Genomic DNA, 12,678 nt, shown 5'->3' with positions numbered 1-12,678 from the left:
AGGGATCAGACACATTGGTCTGGTTTCTGTGCGGAAACCACCCCGAAATTCCCTCCTTAACTTCTCGTACAGCTATATGACTGGCTCATGCCTAGAGAAGCTTTTAAGGTCCATTGGCATCTTCTTATCAGCTGTGAGCAGGTGAGTTCTATTCCAGGTTCTCAGTTGCATATCCGGCTCATGGTGTCCTTGGCATTCACACCACACGGAACCAGGCCTTCTAGTTATCCGTGGGTACCCGGTAGCCCCCAGGATGGGTTCTGAGGTGGTGTCAGCCGTGGTTCCGTCCTAAAATCCCATGTCCTCCATCAGCCCTTTACCAGTCAGCATCCTCTTGGTTTTGAAATACAGAAAGTGAACTCATATTGGACAGGAAAGGGGGAATTTATTAGTTCACTTAACTGAAAAGCCCAGAGCATAGAAATCCATTTTTCAGGCTTGACTACAAGGGGTTCAAAACATGTCGCTGGTTCTCTCTCCCCCTTTATCTCCATTCTCAGCCCCGTTCTCCTCTGCACTGATAGGCCTCACTGTGCTGTGACCCCCAGAAGCTCCAGATATGCATCCTCGTAGCTCATCCACACCAGAAAGAGAGCATGTCTTTCCCAGCGGTTTCCAGGAAAGTCTCGGGTTAGAGCCTCAGTGGACCAAATTGGGTCACACGCCTGGTCCCAAACCAGAGACTGCAGTCAGGATGGCATACCCTGTCACCTGCTCATCTTACCAAAACCACAGGGCTCGTGGGTGGAGGATGATTCCCCAAGGGACAGGTGAGGTGCTGTTACAAGAAGAAGAACAGATACTAGAAAACCGAACACAAGAAATGTTCACTGTATTGAATTTTCGCATTTTCTGCTGAATGCAGAAGGAAGACTTTCCCAACTATTGTGTCACTTTACCTGTGAGCATGTCCTGGATGGGAGGGCAAAGTATGTGAAGAAAGGACCCTGAGATCCCTTACAAAGGTTGTGCCAAGGAACTTGACAAGTGTCTTTCTTCTACTCCTCTATCCCTCTGGACAGTAATCGGTACCTTATAGAGTTCCTTGAGGTTGGAGGCGTCCTAACACTCTTAGAAATACTCGCACTGGAGAAGATCAGTGAGGGAGACAAGAAGGAATCCATCAAGCTACTTCAGGTCATTGCAAACTCTGGCAGGAAGTACAAGGAGCTCATTTGTGAAAGCTATGGTGGGTACCATGTGCGTCTCCCTCGGGGCCTGGCGAAGGGTGGCAGCGCCCAGCACTGCTACCGGAAACGTGTCATGGAACTGGTTGCACAGGAAGAACTTCGTCCAGTGGACTCAATGAGCTCCCGCGCACATTTATGGTTTTTCTGATTCATCATTTGCTGATATCTTCCCATTGTGGTTTCAGAAATACTTTTTCCATTTTAAATATATCCCTTTTCATGCATCCATTCAACAAGGATTTATGGAGTCATTGCCTAAAATCCTTTGTGAAATTGAATTATGACTAACTTTAGAAATAAAACTGAAATAAAATCATTGCATATGAGTGTTAGGTATGTGCTAAGGTGCTAGGAATACAAAGATGGAGAAAATACAGTCCGTGCCCTCAAAGTGCTTACAGTGTGGTGAGAAAGGTAAATAGCCCAGGATTTCCAGTGTGATCTATCAAGGGCTCTGGTTAAGGCATGAAAGGAGACACCATCCCCTCTGCACCGCTTCCCTTGTTGCACTTTACTCATGGCTCTCTGTGTGTCCCCAGTGACCTCTGTGAGCCTTAGTGTATCTGTGTGTAAAATGGGACAAATACCTCCCTCCCCGTATGGTTTCTGGGGTTAAATGATGTAGTATTTGTCAAGACATTTTGTAAACAGCTGAGCACTGTGCATGTGTTAGTTATCACATGACAATAAAAAGGCATGTTTTTATTTGTGCATTTTGCAGAGCCATTTTAAATTTCAAATGTTTGATAAGCTGAGATGCCTATGCAGAAACAAAATCCTTCAGCCACAGAGCCCATGGTGAACAAGACAGGGACACAACACGCAACACGAGACTAAGCCTCAGTTTTGCTTTGGTTGAACGGGCTTGGTTAATGCATCTTAATCCTATTACCTCATGTTATGTAATCTTGAATGGGGATTGTTATCCTAAATCCCTTCCAGTTTAGCATTTCCTCTCTTCTTTGTTCAGGTGTACGGTCCATAGCAGAATTTTTGGCAACGTCTAAATCAGAAGAGACCCAGGAGGAAGTGCAGGTTCTGTTGGATTCTTTGCTCCATGGCAACCCCAAGTACCAGAACCAAGTGTACAAAGGTCTAATAGCTTTGCTGCCCTCCACGTCCCCGAAAGCTCAGCAGCTGTCCTTGCAGGCTCTCAGGACTGCCCAGGTGAGCCCGGGCTGCACGCTCCCGTGGTCCCGATTCACACACAGTAATCTTACAATTACCTTCCACAGCTGCACTCCACACGGGCATGAGAAACAGAGCGCAGCCTCTCACTGCCTGTGTGCTGTCCAATCAGTGTTACCTCCAGAAGGCCAAGGCAGGGCAGAGAGTTCATGTCTCCCATCAGAGTGATTTGTCCTGTTTACTTAAGGATCAGAAAGATGTTGACAGACTTAAAAGTACTTGAGACAGGCATCACAGATGATGAAAGTGCTGTAGAAAAGATTTAAAAAGTCAATTTGATAGGGGAAGAATCCTGGTGCACTTGTAGACAGCGTGTAAGTGAAGACCAGGTCTCCAGTGATGGGGAAAACTTCCTTTTTTCCTTGGCTTCTGTCTTTCTCTCAGACGGTGCCCTGGAATGTGCACAAAGTCAGATTTTGGGCATGGTGACCACATGAAGGCACCATGCCTATAGTAAGGAGGGAGTTAGAGACTCAAAGAATGGCTTTGAGATGAACCATCAAAAGCTCTCAAAACAGCTATGGGATGGGCTGGAGGCAGGCGGGTAATTAAGAGATCCAGGAGATGACAAGGCCTGAACTGTGGCGACGGGAATACAGGTGGTCAGGCTGGACAGACATTTTGGAAACGGAATGCGTGGGACTTGAGGCAGTGAAAGCAAAGGAGGCAAAGAGGACAGCCAGCTTTGAACTTAGCTGTGAGCTAAGGGCAGCTGCATGCCACGGTAAGAGTAGGAAAAAGCTATTTGATTTGGAGAGTTAGGTTTTGATTCGATCAACTTAATGAGGTTCGGTGGCTCCCAGGTGCCCATCTGAGGAGCAGATCAAGCTGGTTACAGGAGATACAGGTAGGTCACTTGTTTAAAAGATACTTAATTCTGCCCTGACCGATGTGGCTCAGTTGGTCGGATGTTGTCCCACAATGCGAAAGGTTGCCACAGGTTCGATTCCCAGTCAGAGCACATGCCTGTGTTGCAGGTTCAGCCCAGTTGAGTCACATGCGAGAGGCAACCAAATGATGTTTCCCTCCCTCGCTCCATCCCTTTCTTCTCTCTAAAAATAAATTAACAGGTAGGTAGATAGATAAAAGATACTGAACCCTGAGCCTCCCTCCCATAGGATCTGACAGCTCTCAGGCACCTTTAGTTATGAGTTTTCTTTTTAAGCTCCCCAAGTCATTCCGGTTCCTAGCTCAGTGAGGAATCACTACTCAGGACGTCTAGTAGAGATGCCTGTCGGACAGTAGGAAATAAAAGACTGCGGTTCCAGAGAGAGGCCCAAGGTGAGGATGGCTGTTTGAATTTTCATGAGCAGAGAAGCGACAGCTGAAACCATGAGAGTAAATAAGATCCCCATGTAAAATATACAAAGTAAAAAAAGAAGGAACACTACCACATTTAAAAGATGAGCTGAGGAAAAAAGTCCAGCAGACAGATCTGATTATCATTATTATTTCCAGTTTCCATTATTAAGAGCTTCCTACATGCTAGGCACTACGTTAGGGGCTTACTTATTACTCTCTGTCTCTCTTTTAAAGATTTTATTTATTTATTTTTAGACAGAGGAGAAGGGAAGGAGAAAAACATCAATGTGTGGTTGCCTCTCACAGGCCCCCTACTGGCCACCTGGCCCACAACTCAGGCATGTGCCCTGACTGGGAATCCAACTGGTGACCTTTTGGTTCGCAGGCCAGCACTCAATCCACTGAGCCACACCAGCTAGGTCTACACTCTCTCTTTTTGTCTTTTTTTAAATATATTTTATTGATTATGCTATTACAGTTGTCCCATTTCCCCCCTTCACTCCCCTCCACCTTGTACACCCCTCCCATCCACATTCCCCTACTTTACTTCATGTCCATGTGTCATAAGTTCTTTAGCTTCTACATTTCCCACACTGCTCTTGCCTTCCCCTGTCTATTTTCTACCCACCGTCTATGCTACTTATTCTCTGTACCCTTCCCCCCTCTCTCCTCCCCCCACTTTCCTGTTGCTAACCCTCTATGTGATCTCCATTTCTGTGGTTCTGTTCCTGTTCTACTTGTTTGCTTACTTTGCTTTTGTTTTTGTTTTAGGTGTGGTTGTTAATAATTGTGAGTTTGCTGGCATTTTACTGTACATGTTTTTTAATCTTCTTTTTCTTAAATAAGTCCCTTTAGCATTTTATATAATAAGGGCTTGGTGATAATGAACTTTTTGAACTTGACCTTATCTGAGAAGCACTTTATCTGCCCTTCCATTCTAAATGAAAGCTTTGCTGGATAGAGTAATCTTGGATGTAGGTCTTTGGATTTCATGATTTGGAATACCTCTTTCCAGCCCCTTCTTGCCTGTAAGGTCTCTTTTGAGAAATCAGCTGACAGTCTGATGGGAACTCCTTTGTAGGTGACTGTCCCCTTATTTCTTGCTGCTTCTAGGATTCTCTCCTTCATTTTAATGTTGGGTAATATAATTACGATGTGCCTTGTTTTGTTCCTCCTTGGGTCCACCTTCTTTGGGATTCTCTGAGCTTGGACTTCCTGGAAGTCTATTGCCTTTGCCAGATTGGGGAAGTTCTCCTTTATTGTTTGTTCAAATAACTTTTCCACTTGTCGCTCTTCCTCTTCCCCTTCTGGTAACCCTATAATCGGATGTTGGAATGTTTAAAGATGTCCTGGAGTTTCCTAAGCCTCTCCTCATTTTTTTGAATTCTTGTTTCTTCATTCTTTTCTGTTTGGCCATTATTTGCTTTCTTCTGGTCCACTCCATTGATTTGAGTCCCAATTGCCTTCCCATCACTATTGGTTCCCTGTGCATTTTCCTTCATTTCACTTAGCATAGCCTTCATTTTTTTCATCTAATTTGGGACCAAATTCAACTAATTCTGTGAGCATCCTGATCACCAGTGCTTTGAACTGTGCATCTGATAGGTTGGCTATTTCTTCATCACTTAGTTGTACTTTTTCTGGAGCTTTGATCTGTTCTTTTGTTTGGGCCACTTTTTTTTTTTGTCTTGACACACCTGTTACGTATGAGTGGCAGAGCCGTAGGTGTTCACCAGGACGGGGCATCCCAGTGGCTGGGTTGTGACACTGTATGTGGGGGAGGGGTCTCAGAGGGAACAACGACACTTGCTCCCCTCTTTGCTGGATTTCAGTCCCTTCCGCCACTTCTCCCAAGTAAACTGGGCCCTTCTGGTGCCGATTCCTGAGAGGGTGGGCTTGTGTACATTCTAAGACCCTGTGGGTCTCTCCAACAAACTCTTCTGTGAAGCTGGAAATTTCTCCCGGCAGCTGAACCCCCGCAGGTGTTTTCAATCGGTGTTTTCAGGCTTTATTTCCCCACACTGGGACCCTGGGTTGCGCAGTCTGTCTCCCTCCCCAGTTTCACCTGGTTTATCTGTGCATGAATGTGGAACCACCCAGTTCTGCCTGCCACCTTGCGTGCCACCCCTCCACCATCAGCTGCTTCGCTGGGTCTGCCTGCTGCCACTTTCTTTTTTGCCTCGACCCCTCCCCAACCAGCCACCAGACTCTGCCCTTCCTACTGGTCTGGGTGAATGTGTCTGCTTTAACTCCTTGGTTGTCGGACTTCCATACAGTTCAGTTTTCCGTCATTACTGGTTGTTATTTGTTTCTAAATTGTTGTTGTCCTTATTTTGGTTGTGCGAGGAGGTATAGTGTGTCTCCTATGCCTCCATCTTGGCCAGAAGTCCTCTTTTTGTCTTCGCAGTAGCTGATGGAGGCAGGTGTTACTATCCCCATTTTAAAGATGATGGAGACTTCTGCCAAGATGGAGGCATAGGCGGAGACACCGTGCTTTCTCACACAACCAAGTTTAGAGACAACTAAATGTTAGCAACAGAAAACACAGCCAGAACACAGAAAATTGAACTTTTCGGAAGTCTGATAACAACAAATTCTTCAGCCTGACCGGTAAGAGGGGCGAAACCAGCAGCTGGCGGAGCAGGGTTGCACAGAAAAACTCGGTCAGACGGACTCAGGCACGAGGAACCCAGGTGCAGGGTTGGACCTAGTGAGTGACCCAGCGAGCAACTGCGGGGAAACAGCGAGGGAGCAGGGCTGCGGGTTGACTGTGGTCGCTCATTCGTGCCCAGATAGACTAGTGAGGGAGTGGGCGATTAGACGGGACCCAGCAAGCCCCAGTGGCGAGCAGCACCAGAGGGCACCTCCATTTCCCCGCTCTGACCCCACCTCCACATACAGCGTCATAACCCAGCGACCTGAGTGGCCCTACCCTGGTAAACCACCTAAGGCTCTGCTCCTCACCCAGTGGTGCGAAACAGCAGAGGGGGTCGCCATTTCCCCGCTCTGACCACGCCCCCACATACAGCATCACAACCCAGCGACCTGGGAGTCCAAGGCTCCGCTCCTCATACTTACCGGGCACGAACAGACCAAAAATGGCTCAAGAAGATCTCAAAGCCCCAGAGCCTATAAATCTAAGCGATGAAGAAATAGCAAAACTCTCAGACGCACAGTTTAAAACACTGGTCATCAGGACCCTCACAGAACTGGTTGATTATAGCCACAAATTAGAAAAACATATGAAGGCGAAACTAATTGAAATGAATGGAATTGCACAGGAAACCAATAGCGATGAAAAGGAAACTGGGACTCAAATCAATGGAGTGGACCAGAAGAAAGCACATAATGGCCAAACAGAAAAGAGTGAAGAAGCAAGAATTCAAAAAAATGAGGAGAGTCTTAGGATCCTCCAGGGCATCTTTAAACGCTCCAACATCCGAATTATAGGGGTACCAGAAGGGGGAAAGGAACAGCCACCAGTGCAAAACTTATTTGAACAAATAATAAAGGAGAATTTCCCCAAGCTGGCAAAGGAAATAGACTTCCAGGAAATCCAGGAAGCTCAGAGAGTCCCAAAGAAGTTGGACCCAAGAAGAAACACACCAAGGCACATCATAATTACATTAGCCAAGATTAAAATGAAGGAGAGAATCCTAGAAGCAGCAAGAGCTAAGGGGACAGTCACCTACAAAGGAGTTCCTATCAGACTGTCAGCTGATTTCTCAAAAGACACCTTAAAGGCAAGAAGGGGCTGGAAAGAGGTATTCCAAGTCATGAAATCCAAAGACCTACAACCAAGATTGCTCTATCCAGCAAAACTTTCATTTAGCATGGAAGGGCAGATAAAGTGCTTCTCAGATAAGATCAAATTCAAGGAGTTCATCATCACCAAGCCCTTATTATATGAAATGTTAAAGGGACTTATCTAAGAAAAAGAAGTTAAAAAAACATGAACAGTGGAAGGACAGCAAACTCACAGTTATTAACACCACACCTAAAACAAAAGCAAACTAAAAGGACAGCTAGATCAGGAGTGGAAACATAGAAATGAAGATCTCAAGGAGGGTTAGCAATAGGGGAGGGGGAGGAGGAGAAGGGGAGAGAAGGTACAGAAAATAAGTAGCATAGACAGTAGATAGAAAATTGATGGGGGGGCAAGAATAGTAGGGGAAATATAGAATCTAAAGAACTTGAGACACATGGTCATAAACTAAAGGGGGGGTAATGGTGGGGATGGGGGGGTAGGGTGGAGGGGAATGAAGGGGAGAATAGAACAACTGTAATGGCATAATCAATAAAAAAATAAATTTAAAAAAACATGAAAAAAAATGATGGAATTGAGCCTTTGGGGGGTGTTTTCTTATTCAAGGCCACACACTAAGTAAGAGGTATTTATTGTGCTAAGTGGAAATTTAAATCCACTTTCTCTAACTGTAGAGTCTTTATTCTTTTGACATCCACTCTGCCTCTTTGAAAAAGAATGATGAAAGCCATAAAAAGAAAACAGGAAAAAAAACAAGGCTGTGATGATCAAGGGAAAAGAACACTCAATGAGGAGGATCTGCTTATATCAGTAACCGATCTGCTGGGCCGAATACAGCAGAGAGATTAGGTACAGGGAGAGCTGAAAGGGTCCCAGCAGGAAAAGTCTGGTGAATTAGGGGACTTCCCTATAGCAGGAAAAATTAAATTGCAGCAGCTTTTCAGAGGATGAAGAAGTGGCTTCCCCTGGGAAGCCTGAGAATAAAGGGCAAAAAGAGCAATAACAAGAGAAGACAGAGTTGAAAGACAGTTGTGTTCGGTCTGGGTGTGCAAGAGGATGTTTCGTGCTGGAGGGCAGGAACCAATGCCTGGGTGAAGGTTGAAGATGTAGGAAAGTAGGGTTCCCTGACTGGGTAAGGCTCCTAAGGGAGAGAAGATTCAGGATCTCCCCACCTCCCTGGTGTGTACCCGCCCTCCCCTATGCAAGGTAGCCAACTTGTCCTTGCACTTCCAGCAGGTGAGTAGCTAGCCTCAACCAAACGCCTCCTGAGCTGAGGGGTTCAGTGGTAACCTCAGCAGATACTCGGTAGCTTCTTGGCCCCGTCACTGGGGCCCAGTGACTTCCGGCCGCCCTCACTCTCACCGTTTACCAGGCTGCTTTTCATCCCTCCCACATGGACAAGATGTGAGGAGTAACTGCCTTGTCCCGTTTGTCTTGCCAGCCGATCATCGGAAGCACGCACCCCAGCATCGTGGACTGCGTGCTGAACGTGCTGCGCACGATGCACCTGGAAGTCCAGTATGAAGGTAAGGGGAGCCGCCAGGTCCACTCCACCTCATGGAAGGTGGCAGGGAGAGCTAAGGTACATCTGCTCTTAAAAGTTCTCTCCTGTTCACAAGGAGCCTTGTTGAGTATCCTGGATAGCCTTGGCAGGTGGAAGGTGGTGATTCAGTGTTGATGGGCAAGTTATTCAGAAAGTAAGTCACATTCTATACTTCAAATCAATAATATGGTGCTTTAACAGTTGTTTAGAATCTGCCTCGTCCAGAGCTAGCTCTTTTTCCTGGTCTTATTCCATGCTTCCGCTCTCAACAGAAATCGCCCTGAGGACTGTCCTTCTTCTAAGAAACTGAATCAGGTGATGGCATTATTAGTAAGTTTTTATTTCTCGAGTGCCCCTATGTGCCAGCAACTTTCCATGCATCATTTCAAATAGTTCTCAGAATACCCACAGGAATGCAGGGCCAAGCACATACTGGGTATTTGAATATCCCAGTGGATGAATGGAGGGGGTGAGCGCTGTTATGGTTTTCAAGCGAAAGCACTGAAGCACAGAGAACACACTTTTGGACGTTACCCAGCTAATCACATGCAAACCAGACCTGTCTGACCCCGAAGCACATGCTTCTCACAGGTAGCACATGGCAGGTTTTTACAGGATGTTATTTCCTTCCCTGTCCCTTTAGTGATTTAGAAGAGAGATTCTGTTTTTATCAGGAAGGCTCATTCAGAGGAAGAATTTGCTGAGAGAGTGGTGTTTGAGCTGAGTCTCGGAGCATGGGGAAGATTTAGGAAAGTGGAAAGGAGCAGAGGAGTGCACTCTGGAAAGGGCGATGGTACAAGCGAAGGCCTGGGCATTGGGAAAAGCAAGGTGTGTGTGGGGAATGATGGGTAGATCACCTGGTGGAGGGCTGGTCCAGGAGGACCTAGAAGGGTAGGCCAGGACCGGACTGGGAAGCACCTTGACTGCCAGATGGAGCAGTGGGCACTCTTTCCAGTGGGTGGCACAGAGCCACTGAAAAGTGAACCACAGACCAGTGAACGCACAGGGAAAGCACCCCCGCAGGAAGCGGCCTGGGTGTGGTATGGTAGGTGGGCCAGAGCCACAGGGAGACTGGAGCGGGGAGGCCAGGTGGGAAGCCTTTTGGGCTGTTCATACAACCAAATGGGAATGTACTGGTGGAGCTGAATGCAGAGGCGTGGAGAGTGAGATGGCATATGGAAGGGGGGACGGGCAGGGCCGAGGAGGCCGGGACGGAGGAACGACCTGGGCGCCGCACACGTTAGTACACACAAGAAGTCTGGGAGGGGCAGCGGAGCAGGCGGTACTGGGGTTCAGGTACTCAAGAGAGATCCTGCAGAAGATCAACAAAGGTCTGAAGGCTCACTTTCAATATTATTTTTTGGAGGCAGTGTTGAAATTAAATGTCAGTTGTATTTTTCCTTCAACAGTCTTGTCAATTTTTATTTGTTTGACCCCTGCAGGCGTGTGTGGGTATACGGACCTTTTAAAAAAAAAAAAGATTTTATTTATGTATTTTTAGACAGAGGGGAAGGGAGGGAGAGAGGAAGACAAACATGAATGTGTGGTTACCTCTCACATGCCCCCCACTGGAGACCTGGCCAACCCAGGCATGCGCCTAGACTGGGAATCGAATTGGCGACCCTTTGGTTTGCAGGCCGGCACTCAGTCCACTGAGCCACACCAGCCAGGGCCGGACCTTGTATGTTGAGAATGCTATGTGGAAATGGATTACCAGCTAGAGCAGAATCTCTAGCTGGGGAGGAGTTGCCAGTGAGAGATGGAGTGGTGGAGGCACCTCAGGTCAGAAGCTTGTTGCCGGCACTGGGCCAAGGGAGTGGTGTGTTAGTGGAATCGTGTTGGGAAGCTTAATCTAAACCGCAAGGAGGGAAAACTGGGAGGCAGTGAGACCTCCCTCCCCCAAACCCACTTCCACATGGCAGGCGTGACCACGCCCACTCAACCATCTCTTCTCAGCTTAAGCATTTCTGCTCTAAGGTCTTCCCTAACCTGCCTTCCACCCCTGCTCAAATGTCAGCCCTCCTTCCACACTTTACCCTGCTCCCCTCTAGAACCCCCTCCATTGGTGAAGTTGTCTCCAGAGTGGTAACTGCCCTTTATGAAGACTGTGCGCAATTTCAGAGCAACTCACGTAGTTTTTGTCCTTATATCCTCAGCACAGTCCCTAGCACACGCTGGGCCCTCCGTCCATGCTTGCTGAATGAATGAGTGAGCAGTGAGTGAGCACTGCCCACACACCTGTAGTGACTACCTGCCCGTGTGCCTTTCACTTCCAGCCCTGTGAGCAACCTCAGGGCAGGGGCTCGGTCTGACTCGTTTCTCTTCCCGGCTCAGGGCCTGGGGACATAATGGGAGCTCAGTAGAAGTTCGTTGAGTAAATGTATGAAAAACGGCTTAGCTTCATTGCTGCTGAGGAGCCTGGGTTAGAACTAGATCAACTCCTTCCCACACTGGGGCCAATTCAGAGTCGCCCTGTGTTGACTGCGTGACACGAACCACTGTGGCAGGCAGAGCATGAAGCTTCATCGTAGCCTTTTTGGTTTGCTGCGAGCCCGTGTGAGCATAGTGAAGCTCTGTACCTCAACTTATTTCAAGTGTGCCGGGCTCGTAACAGGTGCCTGAGAAACGTCTGTTGAATTATCCTTTTTCACCAGCCACTGCAAAATAGTCTTCGTGTAACTTGGAGTATAGAGAATGCACACGGAATGACTGCCCCCTATGGGGGGACCTAGAGGGACCTGTTTCACACGGCCCCTCGGTCCACGGAGTGGAGGCTGAGGGAGAGAACCTGTATTCAGGTTCTCCACTCACACCCTCCAAAGGCAGGGGAGGGGGGCTCTGACTGGTCTGAGGTGGGCCCTCACAGTGGTGACTGCAGAGGATTGGAGAGGAACTTCTCTTGAATCGAGGATGTCAAATTGCAAGACCAGGATGAAGCTTCTCCCTCACCCCCAGGGTGGTGGCAACAGTCAAGATAGACAAGCCTGTGACCAAGAGGAGGAAGTAGTATAACTGAACTGACCAACCTTAAAAGGACAGGGTTAGCCCTGGCTGATGTAGCTCAGTGGATTGAGCGTGGGCTGTGAACCAAAGGGTCACCAGTTCGATTCCCAGTCAGGGCATCCCTGGGTTGCAGGCCAGATCCCCAGTGGGGGCCACATGAGAGACAACCACACACTGATATTTCTCTCCCTCTCTTTTTCCCTCCCTTCCCTTCTCTAAAAATAAAATAAATTAAATATTTTTTTTTAAAATGGGAGCAGGGTTGGTTTTTGAAAAACAACTATTGGTTAAACATCTGTGATGCACCAAGTCTGGGGGTTCTGTTTGTATTTGTATCGAGAAGAAAAATGAATGGTTTGGAAGAAGGAGCGTAAGAAGGACGTGCACTCTACCTCCCCTGCTGTGCGTGGGGCGGGAGTGCGGGCGACCTCCTTCCCCGAGAAGGCTACGGGAAAGCGGGATTCGCAGGCAGAGTCTGCAGTTGGAGAGGCAAGGGGCCTGGCCACCTCCCACGGCCGTGGCTGTCACCTGTGGAGGAGCCAGGCAGTGGCCACACCTCCCCGTGTGTGTGTGTGTGTGTGTGTGTGTGTGTGTGTGTGTGTGAATTCCAGCTCCTCCTAGCTGCCCAGCTCCATTCTCTCCTCTGTCCCATTTCAGTGGCGGGTCCCCCTGCCAACACAGGCCAC

General features: G+C 47.8%; 1 protein-coding gene across 1 annotated transcript in view; it reads left to right on the top strand.

Annotated features, from left to right (window-relative positions):
- ARMH1 (armadillo like helical domain containing 1) overlaps positions 1–12,678 on the top strand; it is a 45,371-nt gene that overhangs the window by 16,574 nt on the left and 16,119 nt on the right. The window contains exons 4-7 of the mRNA XM_037149198.2: positions 73–141; positions 1,023–1,189; positions 2,161–2,357; positions 8,888–8,972. Coding sequence (XP_037005093.2) covers positions 73–141; positions 1,023–1,189; positions 2,161–2,357; positions 8,888–8,972 — 518 coding nt within the window. The remainder of the gene's footprint in view (positions 1–72; positions 142–1,022; positions 1,190–2,160; positions 2,358–8,887; positions 8,973–12,678) is intronic.

The sequence above is a fragment of the Artibeus jamaicensis genome, unplaced genomic scaffold (genome assembly GCF_021234435.1).
Source record: "Artibeus jamaicensis isolate MK-2021 breed Jamaican fruit bat unplaced genomic scaffold, CSHL_Jam_final scaffold_847, whole genome shotgun sequence".
NCBI classification, from domain to species: domain Eukaryota; kingdom Metazoa; phylum Chordata; class Mammalia; order Chiroptera; family Phyllostomidae; genus Artibeus; species Artibeus jamaicensis.
Note: the sequence above shows the minus strand (reverse complement) of the source record. Positions and strands in the feature narration are given on the sequence as shown.